This window comes from Macrobrachium rosenbergii, chromosome 54 (assembly GCF_040412425.1).
Source record: "Macrobrachium rosenbergii isolate ZJJX-2024 chromosome 54, ASM4041242v1, whole genome shotgun sequence".
In the NCBI taxonomy this organism is placed as follows: Eukaryota; Metazoa; Arthropoda; class Malacostraca; order Decapoda; family Palaemonidae; genus Macrobrachium; species Macrobrachium rosenbergii.
In genome coordinates this window covers 41,869,279-41,892,049 of record NC_089794.1, presented here as the reverse complement: position 1 = coordinate 41,892,049, position 22,771 = coordinate 41,869,279, and the positions used below count along the sequence as shown (strand labels likewise).

Genomic DNA, 22,771 nt, shown 5'->3' with positions numbered 1-22,771 from the left:
TGCGCAGCCCGGTCGGCGTTCGATGATCGTGTTGAAGCTAGTCGATTGACTAGTACTTTTCACCTATATTTCCACATTTTCTTTGTTTCTTCCTTCCAGCCACCGCGAAGGGTATATGTGTTCTGAAGTCTAGATTAAGTCAAATTATTTTATTATTGCTTTATTTATTATTCCAGAAGTAAAAATACCTGAAGATTTAAGAATTAAAACGAAATCAAGGGTTAAATCTCGATGCTTTTTTGTATGCCTGCGTCGAATGTTTGGAAGAACGTTGCGTTTAAAATCAAGTTCATCTCAAATATTCTTTGTTGAGTTATGTATAACTGGCGACGCTGGCTAATTAACGTCTGTCTTTGGTTAACTTTTGGCTTCAAGTGACGGGTTACGTAATCTTAGTTTGCAGGGCGTAAAGTGCGTGAATTGAATAATACATGATCAACCAAGACCCTTCACCGTAACATTGGCGACCTTGCGTGAATCTAAAGTATTTAGAAAGAATCTGGAGAAAAGAGGAAATTAAAATTACATTAATTCCAAAAAATAAAGTCAGATATCGAACTCATTCATTCTTCCAAACAAGGAACGAGGCATAATAATAAGCAGTAAAGAGAATAGTTGCAATAACAAGTGTAGCGGGTAGCGTGGAAAGTCGTCCGGGCAGAAGTCATAATTTGTAACTTGTTAAGACAAAGGGCATTTTACAGTGTTGGACCGTCAGGAAGAAGTCGTTCAAGTAACGTATCTTAAAGGCAGCGGGCCTGTTTCTGTACACAAAGTAATTTAGAAATCGCCTTCGGCAATTAGGGCGTTATTGTTTTATATAAGCAGGGAATCATTCAAAAACACGTGTCAGTGAAGTGGCGAACGAACGGAAGTAATGGTGTATCATAAAATACATTTTCAGTAAAGTAAATTTGGTCCGTTCCAAATCAGCAAATCCTATTCCATTGTTTGCGAGGATGTTCACAGCGAGGAGAGCGATAACAAAAGACACAAGTTGTTTGTGATGGTTTCCATCCGTAGCGTAGCGCTATGCATGATTGGTATATTTAAAGTAAAATCTGGATACCTGCATTTTGTTTCGTTGTTTGAATTTGTGCTAAAAAGAAAAGCCCACCCATGTGATTTGTTTTAGAAATTAGTCGAACTGTTTGTGAGAGGCGGCCATTTTAGAGGTTTCCTTGGCCTTGAGATTTGTGTACAAACTTAGGCTAGGGATTTTCATATCTTAGACCTTGTTATTGTCATTCTCTATTTGTGACCACTCTGCTCCCAAGCCCTTTTGGAACTACTCTCTCAGCGTAGTAGAAGTTAGACGAACTTGTTGAAAAAAAAACAAAAACAAAAGATGTTTAGACACGGGGAAGAATAGGCCTTAGTTAGAGTAATACCACAAGTTCCCTATACGAATACCTACTATAAAAAATCATATAAAAGAAAATTTAAAATTTTACGATAAACTTTTGTGACGTCGGCTCAGGGAAAATTAAGATATTAAGTATCCCTAAGGAAGCCAAGGCGACGCATCTATATCATTTTTATTAAGATCCATGCCATTGTGCATGCTACAAAATCTTGTTTACATGTTCTCCAAGCAGCAAGAAATTCAGCTGATTGAAACTCTCTCTCTCTCTCTCTCTCTCTCTCTACTCTCTCTCTCTCGTCATTCAAGTAAGCATTCCTAACCCTAGAATTGTACGTGACCCTCTTTAAAGAAAGAACAGCCGACACTAAGAATGGTCAGATTCAGAATACTTAAACCAATTAAAAGAAAACACCTCTGTCCCACAATAGATGAGGACAAGTTAAGAGTAATTACAATACAGTGATAAACTGTCGGTCACGAGTGAGGCCTGCTATCCAGACCGAAGCAAACAGTAGTTTTCACCCTCTGAAAAAAAAAAAGGGGCCGGTACTGGGACCAGCCACTCACGAGGATCTTTAAAAAAAAAAAAAAAAAAAAAAACCCAAATTCACTTTATTCCACAGTGCCAATAATTTGCAGCACTCATCACTGGAATAGCTTACTTCTCTATCTCTCTCTCTCTCTTTTACCTTCCCTTTCTCTCTCATTCGATTGTTGCACTCTGCAGGGAGTGTAGAGTACCTTTCCTCCATATAGCCTGGTTGGACTCCAGTGGAGGGTCCTAGGAACACATTGCTTTCCATAAAAGTGCCACCAAGCAGAAATCAGAAAAATAAATAAACAAAACAAAGGAACACAGAAGAAAAGTTCTTCTGGAACCTAACCTGCACCAGTGCCTAGGGATGCCTGAGTGCCACCAGTGTGACCTGTACACGGCACACCCAAACTACAGTGCCACCTTTTATGAAAGGGGTGCTGCGTCATTGAAGAACACTTCCTCGCTGCCCAAGTACGCCCAGTCGACCGGTTAGACGCCCTTCCCACCAGAACCATGGCGGCAGAGCATTATAAAACTTTCTGGGGCTGGGGGCGGCGGGTCTCGCGGCTTTCGGAACTTACTACCTGGGTTAAAGGCAAGTGGGCGACTTGGCCAGCGGGAGAAAGGAAGAAAGACTCAGGCAGAGGAAGTATGAAGCCGAGCAGAGGAAGTATGAAGAAGAGCAGGGTGTATGGCGCCGAGCAAAGGCAATATGAAGAAGAAGAGAAGAAAGAAGGAGACAGCATGAGTTAGCCTGCCAAGGAAACTGGGTTAGCCTAAAGGAAGGAGCTCCGAGCTTGAAGGCGAAAATGGAAGAATACCGAAGCATGGCGCCATCAAGCCTCAGTTCTACACCTGCTGCATCAAAGCGGCTCAATTTAGAGCATCAATTCCCTAGTCCCCAAGTGGACTGAGGGCCAGGTAAGCATGGCTGGAGAGATCGAGCTCTTTCGATAACTACCCAACTGCGGAGACGGAAGAGGCCTTAATACTAGCCAAGCATATGGAGGAAAAGCCAAGGCAGCGCTTCGCTCCGCTGGGGAGAAAGAAACCCAGAGAGGCAACATGGCGGAGAAGTTCGTGAAGTCATTAAAACCCTCACGAGGTAACCCCAGAAAAATGGAGACAGACGGTTCCGAGTGCTTGCCAGGAAGTCGGCTGGTCTTGAACGGAATGGGCATGTCACAAAACCCAGTCCGGGCCAATCTGGTTCGACTCCCTTGGCCTGCCTGACGTTTGAGGATCTCTTTAATCGGACCATGCTAGAAGACCTTTTCCAATGTGTGCAGGGCCCACTGTGGTATATCTTAATGATAAACAGCCCTCCACACTTATGGAAGCATTCGCATGGCTGATTATGGGAAACTTTCAATCAGTCGCATAGCACCTCTCAAACGAATCATCCTCCGTGCACCTCTGAACTCCCTTTCGCCCGAAGAATGGACTGCCTAGCAAGACCTGTGCAACTATTGCAAGAAGGGGGCCACGCTGAAGCTAGTGCCGATACAAGCTCGGCACTAATAAGCAGCCCCTAACCCTACCAGCCAGGACTCCGGCTCGATTTGTCCGCTCAGCCCTCTCCTCCAACAGTTGCACGACCACGACCCATCAAAGGCCCGTGCAGATCCTGTGGGGCTGCTAGCCACTACAATGCGGATCTCCGGCCTGTCATCATGTACCCACCACCAAATTTGTCAACTAATCAGCACTTCATTCTCTCTGTTGGTCCGCCCCCGGATGCCCGAGACTGGAAACCCAGTACATCTCGGTGGCCCCTCTTCAGAGCACTAGCCTGCCATGACCCTTCCGGTCACAGTAGACACTGCGGCAGATATTAGCCTGATCGCCAGGGCCCAAGTGCCAGCCGGTGCCATGGTTGACGAAGAAACCCGGTGGGAAATGAAGTGGATAGAGGGTCACACCATCACCGTTCCTACTGTCCAACTCCAGGTTATGACACAGGGCACGATACCCCGCCTCGGCGTGGTAGGTGAAATTCGGCCAGGTAGTCTTCTTGTTGAGTCAGGATCTTCTCACGGAAACCCGTCACCGCGCCCTCCGCAGCCACGTTTTCCACGGAAACGGTTGCTCCCAAAAATGACAAACCTCCACCTTCCGCCCACCAAAGTGGTCAGCGGAGGCGCAGCCATAACCTATTTCAGGCCTAGCCCTCCCAATCGCGAAGGCTGGCCTGAAAGTCCTCCCCCTCCGCGAAGAGATTCAGGAGAACAGTACCGTAGGACGTGCAAGCGACGAGACCACTCCACAGGTGGGAGGGCTGCCCAAACAAGCAACACCGCCCAGCGGACGCCCCCGAACAAAACTCTAGGAGAGGCTACGATCTCCCGCTAGGGCAGGAATCTCTGCCGCAGCCAACCACAAGTCGTCCGCGAGGTAGTGCACCTCCGGACCCCTGGTCAGGCATGCCTGACCTTCAACTGCTGCCAGTGCCACTTGCGAGCACTGAGCAGTGCCGAACTCCGTCCGCCACGGGCGTTGAGCTACCAATAGAAAAGGCCCTATGCGGGTCTAAATCATGTTGAATCCTCCTCCACGGGGAGATTTAGGATTTATGCAGTTGATCATCGCGACTGGAGAGCCTCCAGCACCCGAAACTTCTTCTTTGCAAGATTCTTCTTTGGAAATTTGACTCAGGACCCTGGAGGATCCGAAACCCCCTTCCTTGGAAGACCAGGAACTAGCATCCTCGGACGCAGAAGTCGAGATGGCTCTCGCGCTCCGGTTGTCGCCAGCAGCGGATGGGAATCCTCGCGGCACTTTGCAGTTGCCCCTGACTTCGCGCCATGCCTTCTGGCCTGTCCAGTCGAGTGCTCTCATCACCTGCTAGACCCAGCTACTGATAGGCCTTGGAGGAAGCGAAGAAGAAAGAAGAAGAAGAAGCGGGAAGGGAGCCCAGTAGTTGCCGAGCTATACGCTCATCCTGGCACTAGTGCCCTAACATCTAAGAGTGATCCTGGCCCCTTGCCCAGAGGAGGTAGCCAGTGTGATCTCTTCCTTTTATTTGTACCTAGCCTAGGCCACCTTAAAGTACGGTACATCAATTTAGTAACCTTGTTCCTTCCACTTACCACCGAGCCGCAGTAATCATGTAAGTAGCATAACTAATTTCAGTAATCTTAACTATTGTGAAGCTTGAACCCCACGATGCTTTCGTGACACGCGTAACCTAAGGCCTCAGTGGAAGGCACCCATTTTATCATATGAGGCAACCCCTCATGAGATTAGCAGTAAATTTTAATTGTATTAAGCCCATAAACCATGTTGTAATTTAGTTAGAATATTAACTCTTATGTTGGTGCTACGGTCGAGTTAGGATAGGTTAGGCTAGAATATCATAGAATGTACCACTAGGCTGGAGTCTAAAACACATCTTGATTGTAGGAGGTAGCCTAAAAACCGTGAGCACCTTCCTGGTACTATTAGAATTAGGTTAGTAGTGATTATAGCTCATATCCTATCTAGGGTTAGGTAAGTTCTGTACCTAGGTAGGCTAACCAGGACTAATCTGCTCCGGGGGAAGGGAGAGTAACCTACGAGAGCGAACAGCTTGCTTAGTATAGACCTTCACGCCGAAAGAGGAGTGAAGGCCCTCTTAAGGGAGCTTTATAAATATTTACGCTGTTCGCCCTCCAGACATTTAGGGATAGAAATATCAGCCTGACTGAGACAGGGAAATTGCTTTGTCCCACGATAGGTAGCATTTAGGCATTTGCTCCCATAGGCTGGAAAGTTTGTAAACAAAATATGTTAGGGCGTAGGGACCTAAGCCTCAGAGAGAGGTTCAGCTCAATGACCCCTAGTTATGGTGGCCCCCTTAAAAGCTTTATTCTATCCATTCGACGATGCCTTTGTCAGGTCGGATTGCCGGAAGCGGTATAAATCCTCTGGAAGAGCGAAGCGGAGTCGGGTCAGTGAGAGAGATCCCAGCGGTCCGCGGAACCAAAATTGGCCTTTGCGTGTGCCAGGCGATATTCTTTATTCTTTGTTACTTTCTCTCCTACGTCTATCTTAATTAGTGAATTGGGAAGACTGCCAGAATGCGACTCTGAGGTCCCTCGTTTGCGCAGCGGTCGGCGTTCACGGTAAGTCCGATTCTTATTTGAAGCTTAGTGATTATTTAGTACTTTTTCTGTATTTCACATTTTTTCTTTGTTTTCTTCCTTCAGCCACCACTTGGGGTATATGTGTTCACGAAGTCTAGATTAAATCAAATTATTTTATTATTGCTTCAACCCCATTATTCCAGTAAATACCAGTTAGTTAAGCAAAATCAGGTTAAATCTCGGTACTTTTGTATGCCTCGTCAAATGTTTGGAAGAACCGTTGCGTTTAAAATCAAATTCATCTCAAATATTCGCTGTTAAGGTTAATAACCCTTAACTGGCGACCTGGCTAATTAACGTCTGTCTTTGAGAGTTAACTTTTGGCTTCAAGTGACAGATTCACGTGTAATCTTGGTTTTGCAGGGCAAAATAAAAATTACATTAAATTAGATAATACATGATCAACCAAGACCCTTCACACGTAACAATATATATATATATATATATATATATATATATATATATATATATATATATATATATATATATAATGCGATATTGATAAGTGTGTGTAGATATCTTTAACTAGATATATATATGTATTTCAATAGTTGTTAAAAAATTCTCAAATACCCAGAAAAAGTGCAGGAACGTCGAGAAGCTAATGGTAAATTGTGACCTCATGCATTCGGCTTTATTATTTATCTTTATCCAGACATTTAAGACATTGAAGGAACCAGCCCTAACCACTGTAACGCGTATTAATGAAGTCAAAATAACCGGTGGTGTCCGCTGAGAGGTGCTCGCTCTCTCTCTCTCTCTCACCCAGAATGTGTCGTGTTTGAGTCTTAATGTTTCTGTCATGTCTCCTTAAAGAAAACGCTCTCTTTAAAGACTTGTCCGAAAACCTAAAACACGATAAAGAAGACGGATTAAACACTAGGCGAGATGGGTTTCATTGGTAATAATCCTCATTATCCTTCTTCTCTTTTCTTCTACAGTATATTATACATCTCACTTCAATATCTTCCTTTCCCCGCTCTTTCTTTAACATCCATAGCGATCTCTCCTCTCATTTTATTTTATATATATATATATATATATATATATATATATATATATATATATATATATATATATATATATATATATATATATATATATATATATATATATATATACGGTGTATACGAGTATATATGAAGGTGAGACGTTGTACTGTTGACAACTTGAAGATGCCAAACGATAGGCCCATCAGAGAAACACAAGTGAAAAGTAATGACTATATTACAGTCGGCAATACGGTTCTATTTTCAAGTAAACAAATATCGAAATTTACCTCTATAGTTGTTAGATTAAACTGGATTTTACCAGAGATTTATGATGACCGGTAAATAAACGCTACAAATCAAAATGGTGAAACAGACATACGAACACACACTATAAACAAAACGTGCGTTAGAGTGGGAGGGGAACTTTGAATATTTTAATTGCGCTTCCTATGTGTCCAATCAACCTCTTTCACTATCTGCCTCTCATTACTTTCTTACGGATGGATTCAGCTTAAAAGATTAGGATTTCACTCGTGTCGTTCAAAAGCCATGAAATTCATATCAAGCTGAAGTCATGACAATCTTTTAATTATAGTTAGTTCTTTGGACTTTGGTGATACTGTTTTTTATAGTCACTCAACACCGCATATAATGGAAGCTTTTCCTAAACTTGTTCTCTCTGCTTCACCAAGAGAAATCGTAAGAAAGGTTTATAAATATTCTATGATGAGAAAAACGTCAATTTAATCTCTGCATATGTATTCTCTCTTCTCTCTCTCTCTCTCTCTCTCTCTCTCTCTCTCTCTCTCTCTCTAGAAAGCAAGTCTTCCATCATTTAAGGAGGAATCCTCATTTATATATAGATTTTTCTTTCTGCTTCCATCATTATATAATCTTTCTTTATTTTCTATCTTTTCTTATTTTTCCCATATTCTTTTCACAATCAGATTTGGGAATTTCTGCTCGTCATAGTTCCTCCATTATAAAAATAATTAAGCTAGTCTTGTGCCAGTACGGGCTCTTGCTTCTTAGCAGCCCGAATTGAGAGAGAGAGAGAGAGAGAGAGAGAGAGAGAGAGAGAGAGAGAGAGAGAGAGAGAGAGAGCCTATAAATGATATTAATCCTGTAAAAGTAGTTGAAATGTGAGATGATGTACTTTATTGTACTCAGGGAGCAAGAGCTGTCAAAACTGAGAAGCAAAGGCGGCTTCAGGTTATCCGGCTTAATCTTTATAGTGATCAGATTGTTCGCTCATTTCTCTACACAGGGTTATCTTTAAGGGAAAATGACAGAAATATTTAGACTGATACGGTACATACCTTACATACCTGGTGCATATTCACTGAAATCAGCGGTGGAGTTCGTTGACCTCCTGCATGAAAAGGGACCAGAAGACGACATCGCCTCACTCGACGTTGAAAGCTTGTTTATGAATGTTCCCGTCGAAGAAACGATCAACATCATCCTTGATTGTGTATACAGGTCCGACAAGAACCCGCTGCCCATTTCCGAAGATGTCCTCCGAGATATGTTGAAGGCCAGTACTACGGAGGCCCCTTTCCTCTATCATCGGGGGGAATTATTTCGGCAAGTAGACGGAATCGCCATGGGAGCCCCACTAAGGGTCCTTTTTGCAAATAAGTACATGGCCACCGGCGAAGAAAGGACCTTCCGAGAACATCAAAAACCTGAGATTTATGTGCAGTACACTGACGACATTTTCGTCACAATAACAGAAACCGATGATGCCAGAAAACTAGCAGATGCTCTGAAAAGAAACTCGGTGCTCAACTTCACGGCAGAGCACAGCCAGCAGAAGACTTTACCGTTTCTTGACGTCCTGGTAAAACGACAAGAAGGACAGTTTAAAACGACCGTGTATGCAAAAGCAACGAACGCTGGCCGTTGCTTGAACGCATGAGGAGAACGCCCGGACGATATAAAAAGTCTGTTGTGAATGCATATGTCAATAGAGCCTTCACAAACAGCACATCGTGGAGAGACATACATAACGAATTTGACCGAATTCGTCATTTGCTGACAAACAACGGCTATGCAGATCAAATGATTGTAACTGCAATGAAAAAGAAAATGGACGAATTTTACCAATCCAGCACGACGACGAAAAAGGAGGAGAGTCTGATTATTTACCATCGTCTACATTATGGGTCTGCATACACGGGGGATCGCTGCACACTACGTGGGATAGTAAACAGAGGCGTAACCCCAAAAGCCCCTTACCACAAAATAAGCCTCAGAATTTACAGTAAGCCAAACCTTGTAGCAGCCCTAATAATGAAGAACAGCACTGCTCCGGGGGACCGAAGGAGATGTGCACAAACATAGCCTACAAATTAACTTGTCCAGAGATGTGTAAATCACAGTCAAAACTACATCGGGCACGCTACAACGACCCTTCAGAGGCGTCTACTGGCTCACAGAAATCAAAGGGCCATTCATCAACATTATATAGATGTTCACGACAGGAAGCCATCTCTACAAGAGCTGATAGAAGGCACCAAGGTAGTGCACAAAGAGGGTAACTATGGTCGCCTCTTAATAGCCGAAGCGGTAAGCATCGCTATCCAGAAACAGACCCTGAATATTCAACAGGAGTCGGACCATATACTCCCCTCCAGCAGGAGGAGAAATGCACGAGCCAACAGGGACCAGACAGCACGCCCCAAACCACCAGGTACATCGTGCCCCTTGGAGGACACGAGAGCGCCCAGCGAAGGCCAAGTAACATGCTTGCTCAAGTCGCTGAGGGCCCGCCCAACAGGAACCTCCAGCTGTTAATCAGCGTAGACCATTTGACACACATATACACTCAAACTTAATATTATGCACATTGGTTCAGTTGTACCTTTACATAATGCTATAAAATGTTATTTATTCTTGTACCTTATTTTATATGTATTTGCAAACTAACATGTAAGGTTATGCTAAATTTTAAACATATTTAAGGAAACACTGGCAGATGATATTATATTTAGAATAATTATTTAATCACGTTTAAACTTTCACTTTTGTTGTCATACATGTTCTTTGTATACAACAGTGGCCTGAAATGGTTAAACTGTTAATCCCTTGACCAACCAGTACCCAGACCCCAAGGTCATTCTCCCCACACGATGATATAAAAGGTTGAAAGGCCACATTGTAATGCCATTAAGGCGAAACAGCTGTCGCGACAAAAATAAATAAGTGGAAGAAGGAAGTCTGCGTAATTTTCATCAGAAATTGACAAACGAAAATCGGAAAAAACTCCGTTGGTATGAAGATACCTGCAAGAAACTTATTGATGCCACCAAAGCAATTGCTTTTACAAAAATTGTATAAGAGAAAAACTATGTCCTAAAAGTAAATATATATAGTGTTACGTGTGGGGCTTGGCTGATGAGTTTATTAATTAATTAATGCAATTTATGGGGCCCTGCATCACCAAGGACACATGTGACCTGTCAATTAAAGTTACAGTTAACCTCAAAGACAGACAATTACTTAATTAAATAAGGTCGCCAGTTGGAAAAACAATATATGGGATAACAGATTACTCTGCAACAAATGGATTACATCAAACCCCTTAATTCCCAATTGGTCCCGACAAAGAAAGAATGTGCTGTGATAGCGAGGAAATTACATGAACCTTTGCCCACATCGGACACAGTCAAGTTTCCCCTTGCTTCAAGTAAAGTTATAACACAACGGCTGCCTGTACTACTATATATCATACGCAATTTAGTCCTGGTAAAGGCTATTTCTCTTCCAAACAATGGGATCGAGACACAAGGCTGCCTAAAATTTACTTACTTAACCTTCCCTAATTCCTACTTACTGCACGGGAATAGTTGAGTGTCGCTAAGCAATATTAATTATTCTTACACTAGACTTCATAAAAGTAAATTGGTTATACCATGTTATCGTACATGGTGGCAAAGTGGGACAACAAAGGAAACTGGAAATACAGAAAGAGATACTAACGAGTTGACGAAAATTTGGCAAATTTCAAACTTACTGTTGATGTGGGTTGCTTGCGCATGCAACTGATGATCAGAAGTCTTGAAAATGGCCGCTCGTCTCACTAATATCAATGAAACTGTAGGAGGGCAAGCACAAATAATTAGTTACACACCACACGTGTGTCTCGCGCGGTATCAGGGCTCTCTCTGACCCGTCTCTGGTCAAACAGGGCGGCTGTAGCGTCAGTATGCCTATACTTCGGGCAGTCTGAAAATCTGACAAACCATCACCGAACATAGAATACTGTAGGGAAAAAGGAATCTTAAGACCACCTTCACTAGAGGTTACTCGGTGAAAACCCTACCTATGGGTTTAGGTCCCTAATGCAAACTATTCCTGCTAAAGACGTTATTTTTTTGAAATACTCAGCCTCCCTTAGCATAGACAAAGACGCCTTCCTGTCTTTGTTAGACTGATATTTTTACTAAATGATGCAGAGAGGGCAAACAGCAGAATATTTATAAAAAATATGTGTGTGTCATATCTACAGTATATACTCGTTGCTTAGTAAGAAAACGATTAGGTAGATAAAAAAAATCTTTTGGACTCTGGCGTCAACTCTCTATTCTGTCTTCCAGTAATTCTTATTCTCTTTCCCTTGGCAGAGGCACCAAAATGAATGTATTCATTGACGACATAACAATGTTCAGCCATTGTTGTTAATATGAGTGCACTATTGGTTGGTCTAGAAAATACAAGCTCCAGTGACTAAGCTCAGTAGTGAAGAATTAAGAAACTTTGAATTTAGAGTTATGAAGAGGTTGGGCGTATGGGACATTAGCCTATAAAGGCCTATTTTGGTAGTAAACTCCATTTTCCTTGAAAGACGAAAACGGGTTATTTTATATAATAACATTCATGTCAAGTTTAGAAAATAAGAATTAGGGGAGAAGATGGAGAATTTGTTGGCAGAAGCAAATGAAAGAGAAAAGCAGCTGGGAAGCTCCTCTAGAATCTTGGAAGAGGAGCTTCTGATCAGACATCGTCAAAAAGAAGATCTCTTAAGCGAACAACTAAACTGGAAACGTGAAAAACAAGAACTGGAACATCAAACTGAGGTTGATTTCCATCATGGAAAGGAGATGGAGAACTTGTATGAAATAGAAAAGGCCAGAGCAGATGAGATAGACAGATACTTGACCTTAAGAGAATATGAAACAAAGGTTACGAGATACCTTTGCTGTGGAGGTCAAGAAAAGGGATGAAAAAATTGAAGAAATGGCCAACCAACTTGAGGCTGCTCTCCATCATGGAAAGGAGATGGAGAGCTTAGTTGAAAAAGAAAAGGCTAGAGCAAATGAGATGGACAGATACTTGAGCACCTTACAAGAATATGAAAAAAGCTCAGAGATTGCTTTGCTGTGGAGGTCAAGAATAGGGATGAGAAGATACAACAAATGGCCAACAAACTTGAGGCTGCTCTCCATCACGGAAAGAAGATGGAGAACTTTCTGAAAATATTAAAGGCCACAGCAGATGAGATGGGCAGATACTTGACCTCCTTATGAGTATCTGTGAAGGTCAAGAATAGGGATGACAAGATAGAAGAAATGATGCTGAGGAAATCAATGAAGTTTAGAAGCAAGTCTTAGGACAACAGGCCCTCAAATGGATAACAATGGTAGGGTGAAAGACAAACTTCTCATACATGATCAATGGCTGTGCTTTCCCCACCCCCAGCAGGCAGACGAACTCTTCCAGTGGGTGTCAATGGCTGGCGAGTTTCCCCCAACTTGTCAGGTGGAAGAACTCTCACTGGATAGAGTCAACAGCTGTGCTTTCCCCACCCCCAGCAGGAGGACGAACTCTCCCAGTGGGAGTCAACAGCTGGTGAGTTTCCTCCAACTCGTCAGGCGGAGGAACTCTAACTGGCTAGAGTCAATGGCAGCTCAGAGGGAGGACTGACCTGGGACCTTCCCAACCACCTCATCAAGCGGAGGAACTCGCAAAAGCTAGAGTCAACGGCTGTTCGAAGACAGGAGGACCAGCTCTCAGAGTGAGAGCCAACAGTTTTTCAGAGGTAGGAGGACCAGCTCTCTGGGTGATAGCCAACATTTATTTGGAGGCAGGAGGACCAGCTCTCAGGGTGAGAGCCAACAGTCATTTGGAGGCAGGAGGACCAACTCTCAGGATGACAGCCAACAGTTACTTGGAGGCAGGAGGACCAGCTCTCAGGATGAGAGCCAACAGTTATTTGGAGGCAGGAGACCTTACCTTATAGACCTTACAGTTCGTTCGGGTTGCCCCAGGTCCCTCAGTGTGAGGCACCTCTGATGTCTACCAGAGAATTGCTAATGCATCTTCCAGTATATTTTGCATCTTCCAGCCTTGGATGGTCTGGGATGCATCTTAAATATTTGTCGAGCTTATTCTTAAACACATCTACGCTCACTCCTGATATGTTTCTCAGATGAGCTGGTAGCGCATTGAACAGACGCTGCATTATCGATGCTGGTGCGTGGTGGATTAATGTCCTGTGTGCTTTCCTTAGTTTTGCTGGTATAGCTTTGGGCACTATTAATCTACCTCTGCTTGCTCTTTCTGATATTTTTAGCTCCATGATGTTTTCGGTAATTCTTCTATCTGTTTCCATGCCTGGATTATCATGTAGCGTTCTCTTCTCCTTTCAAGACTATATAAATTTAAGATTGTAGTCTTTCCCAGTAGTCAAGGTCCTTAACTTCTTCTATTCTAGCTGTAAAGGACCTTTGTACACTCTCTATTTGGGCAATATCCTTTTGGTAGTGTGGGTACCATATTATATTGCAATATTTAAGTGGACTACGTACGTATGTTTTATAAAGCATAATCATGTGTTTGGCTTTTCTTGTTTTGAAGTGCCGGAACAACATTCCCATTTTTGCTTTGCATTTTGCCAATAGTATTGCTATTTGATCATTGCATAACATATTCCTATTCAACATCACACCAAGGTCTTTAACTGCTTCCTTATTTGTGATTGTCTCATTATTAGGTCCTTTATATGCATATAGCTTTCCTTCTTCATCGCCATAGTTTATTGATTCAAATTTATCAGAGTTAAATACCATCCTATTTACCTCTGCCCATTTATATATTTTGTTTAGGTCTCTTTGTAGCGAGTTCCTATCTTCATCACAAGTAATCTCTCTATTTATTCTTGTGTCATCGGCCAAACTTCTCACTACCGAGTCCTTAACATTACTGTCTATGTCTGCAGTCATAATCACAAACAGCAATGCAGCTAACACCGTACCTTGTGGCACACCGGATATTACCGTAACTTCATCCGATTTCTCATCGTTAGCAATCACTGTTTTCTGTTTTGCAAAAATTCTCTTATCCATCTTCCTACTTTATCCACAATGTTATGTTTCTAATTTTTTTCGCTAATATATTATGGTCTACCTTGTCAAAAGCTTTTGCAAAGTCTAGGTAAACCACATCTGTATCTTTTTTGTTTATCATATGTTTATATATGCTTTCATAATGGTCTAACAGTTGGGTTTGTGTACTTCTTCCGGGTACAAAACCATGTTGTCCTATATTAAACAAACTATTTTTCTTTAAATGTTTCATTATATATTTTTTCATTACCCTTTCATAAACTTTCATAATATGAGATGTCAGACTCACAGGCCTATAATTACTTGCCTCTAGTCTTGATGCACCTTTGAAAGTTGGGGTAATATACGCTAATTTATGCTCATCATAAATCTTGCCTGTATCTATACTTTGTCTTAATAATATTGCGAGCGGCTTTGCGATTGAATGAACCACTTTCTTTAACAAAATGGCAGGTACACCATCTGGTCCTGCTGCTGATCCATTTTTAATCTCATTAATAGCCTGCACAATATCGGCTTCAGTAATATCTATGTCCGATAAATATTCACTATTTTCATCTTTTATTTCTGTATCATTAACTTCATTATCAATTCTAGGTGTAAATTCACTCATATCTTTCTGCTAATATGTTAAATATTTCCTTAATTTCATTTGTTAATTGCCCTTCAACTCATAGAGGGCCTATTTCTACTCTTATTTTATTCATCTTTTTTGCATATGAGTAAAAAATTTTGGGGTTTTGCTTGATATTTTGTAAGGTCCTTTCTTCTAGGTCCTGATTTTCTTTTTCTTTTGATTGTATAATCTTTTGTTCTGCATTTTCTATCTTACTTTTGAGCTCCATCACTTTCCATGCATTCTTTTCTTTTGCAAGACCTTTTTTCCACTTTCTGATTTTCTGGAACAAGATCCTTCTGTCTCTTGGTATGCGTGACTGATGTTTACTTTCCTTCTTCGGTATATATTTTTCCACTATTTCCTCTAATATTTTATATAATATATCCGTATTTACCTGTATATCATCACTTACAAATATGTTTTCCCAGTCTTTGTTTAATTCTTCATTTATTTTTGACCAATTTATATTTTTACTATAGAAATTATATTTTCCATATCCTTCCCATTTTTTCTTTTCTTGCTTATCTCTGTTTTTATGTGCTTTGGAACGGACTGTTAATTATATGACATTATGGTCCGAAATACTCGTATTATACACTACTATTTCTTTAACATAGTTAACCTCATTCACAAATACTAGGTCTAAAATATTATCCTTTCTTGTTGGCAGGTGATTTATTTGCTGAATGTTATGTTCTAGTAGCATATCTAATAGCTTTTCAAATTGCCTCTTATCTTCTGCGCTACTATCACTCTCCTTTTTATATGTATAAATACAACCACAGTCTCCTATTCGTTCTTTCCATTCTACGAAAGGAGAGTTAAAGTCTCCGGATAGGAGTATAGTCCAGTTTTGTGATTTCTACATATATCATCCAATTTGTCAATTATTTTGTCAAACTCTTTAGTATTTGGGGGTCTGTATATTACAATGTTTACTAATTTTTCAGATTCAAATTCTACTGCTATTAATTCACATTCTCAGGATGAGAGCCAACAGTTATTCGGAGGCAGGAAGACTAGCTCTCAAGGTGAGAGCCAACAACTGTTTGGAGGTAAGAGGACCAGCTCTCAGGATGACAGCCAACGGCCAGGGATCTTCCCAACCACCTGGCCAGGTGGAGGACCTCTTATCCAGTGAGAGCCAATGGTTGTTCGGCGGACAGACGTACTCTCTCAGCGAGAGTCAACGGCTGGCGAGATTCCCTCATCTCGGCAGACGGAAGAACTTTCCCGGAGAGAGTCAGTGGCTGTCCGGTGGGTAGACAGATGAACTCTCAGGGTGAGAGGGACATCAGAAGCCCACAAGAGGGACTCCAGAAGGCCTTCAGAGGGATGCCAGAAGGCCTCCAGAAGGACACCAGAAGGCCTCCAGAGGGATACCAGAGGGATACCAAAGGGGTACCAGGAGATAATTCTGCTGGAATAATCTAGAATACTGGCTGTGCAGAAAGAAGGAACTCAGTTCCTTCAAGTATCCTATGTCCCTTGATGAAGACTCTTCTCATGGAAGATCTCTGTCAAAGCGGGCAAATAGTTGGATAACTAGATCCATTCTTGCAGATGTCTTCCTTCTGGTAATTATGTTGGAATAATCTAGAACACCCGCTGTGTAGAAAGAAGGAACTAAGTTCCTTCAAGTATGCTATGTCCCTTGATGGAGACTCTTCTAATGGAAGATCTCTGTCAAAGTGGGCAAATAGTCGGATACCTAGATCTATTCTTGCAGATGTCTTCCTTCTGGTAATTCTGTTGAAATAATCTAGAACACCAGCTGTGCAGAAAGAAGGAACCCGGTTCCTTCAAGTATGCTACGTCCCTTGATGGAGACTCTTATAATAAAAGATCTCTGTCAAAGCAGGCAAATACCTGGATATCTAGATCTATTCTTGCAGATTTCTTCCTTCTGGTAATTCTGTTGGAATAATCTAGAACACCAGCTGTGCAGAAAGAAGGAACTCAGTTCCTTCAAGTATGCTACGTCCCTTGATGGAGACTCTTATAATAGAAGATCTTTGTCAAAGCAGGCAAATACCTGGATATCTAGATCTATTCTTGCAGATTTCTTCCTTCTGGTAAATCTGTTGAAATAATCTACAACACCAGCTGTGCAGAAAGAAGGAACTCGGTTCCTTCAAGTATGCTACGTCCCTTGATGGAGACTCTTATAATAGAAGATCTATGTCAAAGCAGGCAAATACCTGGATATCTAGATCTATTCTTGCAGATTTCTTCCTTCTGGTAATTCTGTTGGAATAATCTAGAACACCAGCTGTGCGGAAAGAAGGAACTCGGTTCCTTCAAGTATGCTATGTCTCTTGATGGAGACTCTTCTAATAGAAGATCTCTGTCAAAGCAGGCAAATAGTTGCATATCTAGATCTATTCTTGCAGATGTCTTCCTTCTAGTAATTCTGTTGGAATAATCTAGAACACCAGCTGTGCAGAAAGAAGGAACTCAATTCCTTCAAGAATGCTATGTCCCTTGATGAAGACTCTTCTGATAGAAGATCTCTGTCAAAGCGGGCAGATAGTTCGATATCTGGATGTATACTTGTAGATGTCTTCCTTCTGGTAATTCTGTTGGAACAATCTAGAACACTGGCTGTGCAGAAAGCAGGAAATCAGTCCCTTCAAGAATGCTCTGTCCCTTGAAGAAGACTCATCTGATAGAACATCTCTGTCGAAGCGGGCAAACAGTCAGATATCTAGATCTATTCTTGCAGATGTCTTCCTTCTGGTAATTCTGTTGGAATAATCTAGAACACTGACTGTGCAGAAAGAAGAAACTCGGTTCCTTCAAGTATGTTATGTCCCTTGATGGAGACTCTTCTAATAGAAGATCTCTGGCAAAGCAGGCAAATAGTCGGATATCTAGATCTATTCTTACAGATGTCTTCCTTCTGGTAATTCTGTTGGAATAATCTAGAACACCAGCTGTGCAGAAAGAAGGAACTTAGTTCCTTCAAGTATGCTATGTCCTTGATGGAGACTCTTCTAATAGAAGATCTCTGTCAAAGCGGGCAAATACCTGGATATCTAGATCTCTTCTTGCAGATGTCTTCCTTCTAGTAATTCTGTTGGAATAATCTAGAACACCAGCTGTGCAGAAAGAAAGAACTCAGTGCCTTCAAGAATGCTATGTCCCTTGATGAAGACTCTTCTGATAGAAAATCTGTGTCAAAGCGGGCAAACAGTCGGATATCTAGATCTATTCTTGCAGATTTCTTCCTTCTGGTAATTCTGTTGGAATAATCTAGAACACCAGCTGTGCAGAAAGAAGGAACGCAGTTCCTCCAAGTATGCTATGTCCCTTGCTGAAGACTCTTCTAATAGAAGATCTCTGTCAAAGCGGGCAAATAGTCTGATATGTAGATCTATTTTTGCAGACGTCTTCCTCCTGGTAATTCTGTTGGAATAATTCTGGAACATGACCTCTCACCCGGGTGAGTGTCTCAAAGAGGGCCTCTTCCCCTTGGGGATGGTTCCCAGGGCTTCCCCGAGTTAGGCAGCCCCAGGGAAGGGCCTGCCGAACTATGACAAGAGGAAAATGAATCATTAATTGGACATATTAAACAAATAAATAATACAGGTATATTACTTATAAACACAAAGGTTAGAATAAGTTTATAAACTGGACAGATCAGCCAAGGTTATATTTCATATATGTGTACAGCATCAATATATATATATATATATATATATATATATATATATATATATATATATATATATATATATATATATATATATATATATATATATATATATATATATATATATATATATATATATATATATATATATATATATATATATATATATATATATATATATATATATATATGCCAATGAGCAAGGGACGGAATGCCTGAATACAGACATCAAACAGACTATCATAATGATAGTGTTTTTGTTGTTTTGTTTCTCCTTTGAAGACCTCATTTTCTGTGTTTGTGTCGTGCTGACAGGTTGGCTCCATACCCTTAGTCACTTTTATTCATTTATTTTCTTAATGTGATTTTAAATTTTAGTGTTTTAAAACATAAATATTTTAAATATAATTTTTTTTTTACTTGTCTTTTATATATTCTATTTGTTTTAATTAATTTCTCTGCATTTTACCTGTTCCTCGGTGTCCTTTGTGTAAAAGTTTCCTTTTAAGTCGATTGTCATTTTTTATGTTCTGACTTTGCCTTTACATAATTTTTCTGTAATTTTTATTGTCAATGTTTTTTGTTTTTTAATTCTAGAACCCTGATGATGTAATCATGGATTATGAAACGTTGGGAATAAACATGTAATGAAATGGCTAATCAAGAGTATTCCTGTCTGCCTCCGTTTGATGTGTGTGTATATATATATATACACATACATACATACATATATATGTTTCCATTGTGCAATTTTCTGTTTTGAATATAAATGTCTTGTAACACCCATTTCAGGTTTTAATATATTGATATGTTTCTTTCAACAGGAATTCTGGGTTCGTCTTGTGAGGACAAATATTTTGGGAAGTGGTGTTTATTCTTCACATACTATATGACATTCATTGTGGTCTACAATAATTATGACCTTATACTTTGTTTGGTGACCAGGGTGTAAGTCACTAGTATTAGTTGGTCTTGAATTATTAATCTGAATATTTGTGAATCAGATTTTCCTCTAGTAATGATTTCTATTTATAGTGGGTGGAATTCACTCCATTTCATGATTGTAGCTTTTGCTGAATCACTTTCGTTAAATTTGCAAATAAAGTCTAGTTTTGTTTCTCAGTGTTTAATTCCAGTAGGCCTTTGTGTAAAGATACGTTTAGTGAGAGGAGTCGACAAGGAGAAGGAATTTGCTGACCCAGGGAGCCACCGCTACCAGAGACGTCTTAGGAAAGTAAGATGATTGATTCTGTTCTTAAAACAAATACAGCAATAAAAGATGACCCTATCTGACCTGGGGATAGGGTCATTTAACTGTGTTTGGCAGCAGTGTTAGACATAGATAGATAAATATATAGTTAGGGTTATGCTTCCAAAGAGACATATCTTAGTAATGCTGGTATTGGCATCTCAGACTAGGATTTTGATGGTTCAGCAGTTTGTGAGAGAGGTGCAAAATAATGAGCAGGGAGACAAGTACTGCTGATTTATTGATAAAAAATAGCTGCTTAAAAAGTGGGATGCGGACGTCTGCGTAGTACGCAGAGACCGCTGGTACAAAAACTACAGGTGACCTGAGGTCAAACTAGTTCCTTAAAAAACAGGACAGGTTCATACAGAGAACATAGTGATAAACAATGTCTGACATATGAAATAAATATTTTGTTACTTGTACATAATAAATGATTGCTTGGAAAGACAATATATATATATATATATATATATATATATATATATATATATATATATATATATATATATATATATATATATATATATATATATATATATATATAGTTTATAATTGTGATGATAAATATATATTCCACTCAACCTTAGGTCGCAGAAAGGCACAGCAGAAAATGGGATGTTCTCCACAGAGAACGCGTTGAGCAAGGACTTTACAATACTCCCCCGACAAGACGGAGGTAACGTCTGATTAAACCAGGTATCTTCTGGGGCGACGAAGGGGCCTCTCTTTCTTGATGTCAACTGGAGAGGGTAGTCGCCTTCCCCGATGTACTCTGTAGTGGTTTGTTGTGGTGTATTTTCATTAGGTTTCTGGGTTTTCCAGGGACGCCCTCCCCTCCTTCCTGAGACCGGGGTTGTTTGAGGGGCTGCAGTATCCTGCAGGAGATCTTGAGGTCCGCCTCCAATGACCTCCTCCAAGAATGCGGGTTTGAGGCGATCTATTGACACCCAGTCTTCCCGCCCATGGATGGATATTCGGAATGCCTTCTTGTTCCTTTCTAGGACTAGGAAAGGTCCCCTGTTGGGTCTAGTCAAGGGTGGGCATACGGCGTCGTCCCTGATGAAGACGTGGGTGGAGGAGGACATCTTGGGGGGCATAAAGGGGGACTCCCTGTCAGTGAGTGTCCTCTGGCAGGGGTCGAACTTGCCAACCCTCTCTCAGAGCCTCTGTATTCCTATGCCGTCCCTGTTCTCTGCAACGAGTTCCCCTGGGACTACCAGAGTCTCCCCGTAGACTTTTTCTGCTGAGGAGGGGTCGCCATTGGCTCTGGGGGCGGTTCTCAACCCGAGGAGGACCCAGGGTAGCTGGTACCTCCAGTTTTCAGTAGAACAATGAGCCATGAGGGATGCCTTCAGAGACGTCTTTCCACCATTCAGTTGGCTGCAGGGTTGTAGGCGGTGGTACTGTGGTGAGTGGTCCCCATTAGACGTGCCAGGGCGGTCCACAGTGCGGACAGGAAAGCGGGTCCCCTGTCTGTTGTTATGTCATCCGGGACACCGAACCGGCTGATCCAGCTGGAGAGGAGGGCTTCCGCGCATGCACTAGAGGTGGCGTCTTCCATGAGCGTAGCTTCGGGCCATCTGGTGGAGCGGTTGACGACTGTCAGTAGATATCTGGCTCCTCCTGACGGGGGAAGTGGTCCTACTACGTTGACGTGGATGTGTCCAAAACGTCTCTTTGGCTGGGGGAATTCGCCCACCCCGATTCGGTGTGCAACCCTACTTTACTTGTCTGACACTGTATACATTGTCTTGCCCAGGCTGTCGCGTCTTTTCATATGCTGTGCCAGATGAACTTCATCAGCAGTCTGGCTGTTGTCCTTCCGGTGGGGTGGGATAGGCCGTGGACAATGTCGAAAACCAACCGACATCTGGAGGCGGGTACCAGGGGGCGGGGGCATCCAGTACTGATATCACTCAGTAATGTTGATCCTTCTGAGCCAAAGGGCACGTCCTTCCACTTCAACGACGTGACGGCTGTGCGGTAGGCTGAGGTCTCAGGGTCAGCAGCTTGTTCGTGGGCAAGGTCCTCGTAATCGATTTTGATCCTCGAGAGGGCGTCGGCTACCGAGTTCTTCCTGCCGGGGAGGTACCTGATGGTGCAGGTGAACTCAGTGATGGCTGCAAGGTGCCGCTGCTGCCTAGAGAACCATGCGTCCCCCAGCTTCGTGAAGGTGTGGACCAGCGGTCCATACTGTGAAGTGCCGTACCACCTGGTAAGCTGTGAGGAGTTCTCGGTTGAAGTTGCTGTAGCAGGACTCGGTGGGGTTTAGCCTCCTACTGAAGAAGGCAATGGGCTGAGGGGTCCCTCTGATGATCTGTTCCAGAACTGTCCCCAGGCGACGTTGCTGGCATCCATCGTCAGTTGGAGGGGAGCGCTGGGATCTCGGTGGGCCAAAGATGTTGCTTTGGCGAGGGAGGCCTTCATCAGGAGGAAAGTCTTCTGCTGGTCGGGTCCCCACACTAAGGTCTTTGGTCATCTCTTCAGGGCCTTCGTCAGGGGGCCCATGGTGTGAGCGATCCCCGGGATGAATCTCCTGTAGTAGTGGACCATTCCAAGGAATTCTTGTACGGCCCTGATGGAGGTAGGGGTGGGGAAACTTCTTGACGACTTCGACCTTCGACGACATTGGGCAGACGCCTTCCAGGGATATCTCATGGCCCAGGAACTCCATCTTCTCGACGCCAAAGGTGCATTTGTCAAACCTGTCGACAAGGCCATTCTCCTGTAGGTGCTGCAGGACCTTCCGGATGTGTCACAGGTGTTCTTCCCAGGACCTGGAAAAGATTAGGATATCATCAACGTAGCAGACACAGAAGTCCAGGTCCCCTAGGATGCTGTCCATAAACCTCTGGAAGGTTGCGCCCGCGTTCCTC

The 22,771-nt window shown here is 42.1% G+C and overlaps 2 protein-coding genes across 2 annotated transcripts; one reads left to right on the top strand and one right to left on the bottom strand.

The window, feature by feature from the left end:
• The first annotated feature begins 8,305 nt into the window (after positions 1 to 8,305).
• Positions 8,306 to 8,941, top strand: LOC136834654 (uncharacterized). Its single transcript, XM_067097238.1, has one exon. It carries the CDS (start codon positions 8,306 to 8,308, stop codon positions 8,939 to 8,941), a length of 636 nt encoding a protein of 211 aa, XP_066953339.1.
• Positions 8,942 to 22,035: 13,094 nt separating this feature from the next.
• LOC136834653 (uncharacterized) lies at positions 22,036 to 22,569 on the bottom strand. Its single transcript, XM_067097237.1, has one exon. The coding sequence runs from the start codon at positions 22,567 to 22,569 to the stop codon at positions 22,036 to 22,038; it is 534 nt and encodes a 177-aa protein (XP_066953338.1).
• Between the last annotated feature and the right edge of the window lie 202 nt (positions 22,570 to 22,771).

Bases quoted from the DNA above. Each gene is read 5' to 3' on its own strand.
- LOC136834654 (XM_067097238.1), top strand. From the start codon at position 8,306: ATGACAGAAATATTTAGACTGATACGGTACATACCTTACATACCTGGT.
- LOC136834653 (XM_067097237.1), bottom strand. From the start codon at position 22,569: ATGGAGTTCCTGGGCCATGAGATATCCCTGGAAGGCGTCTGCCCAATG.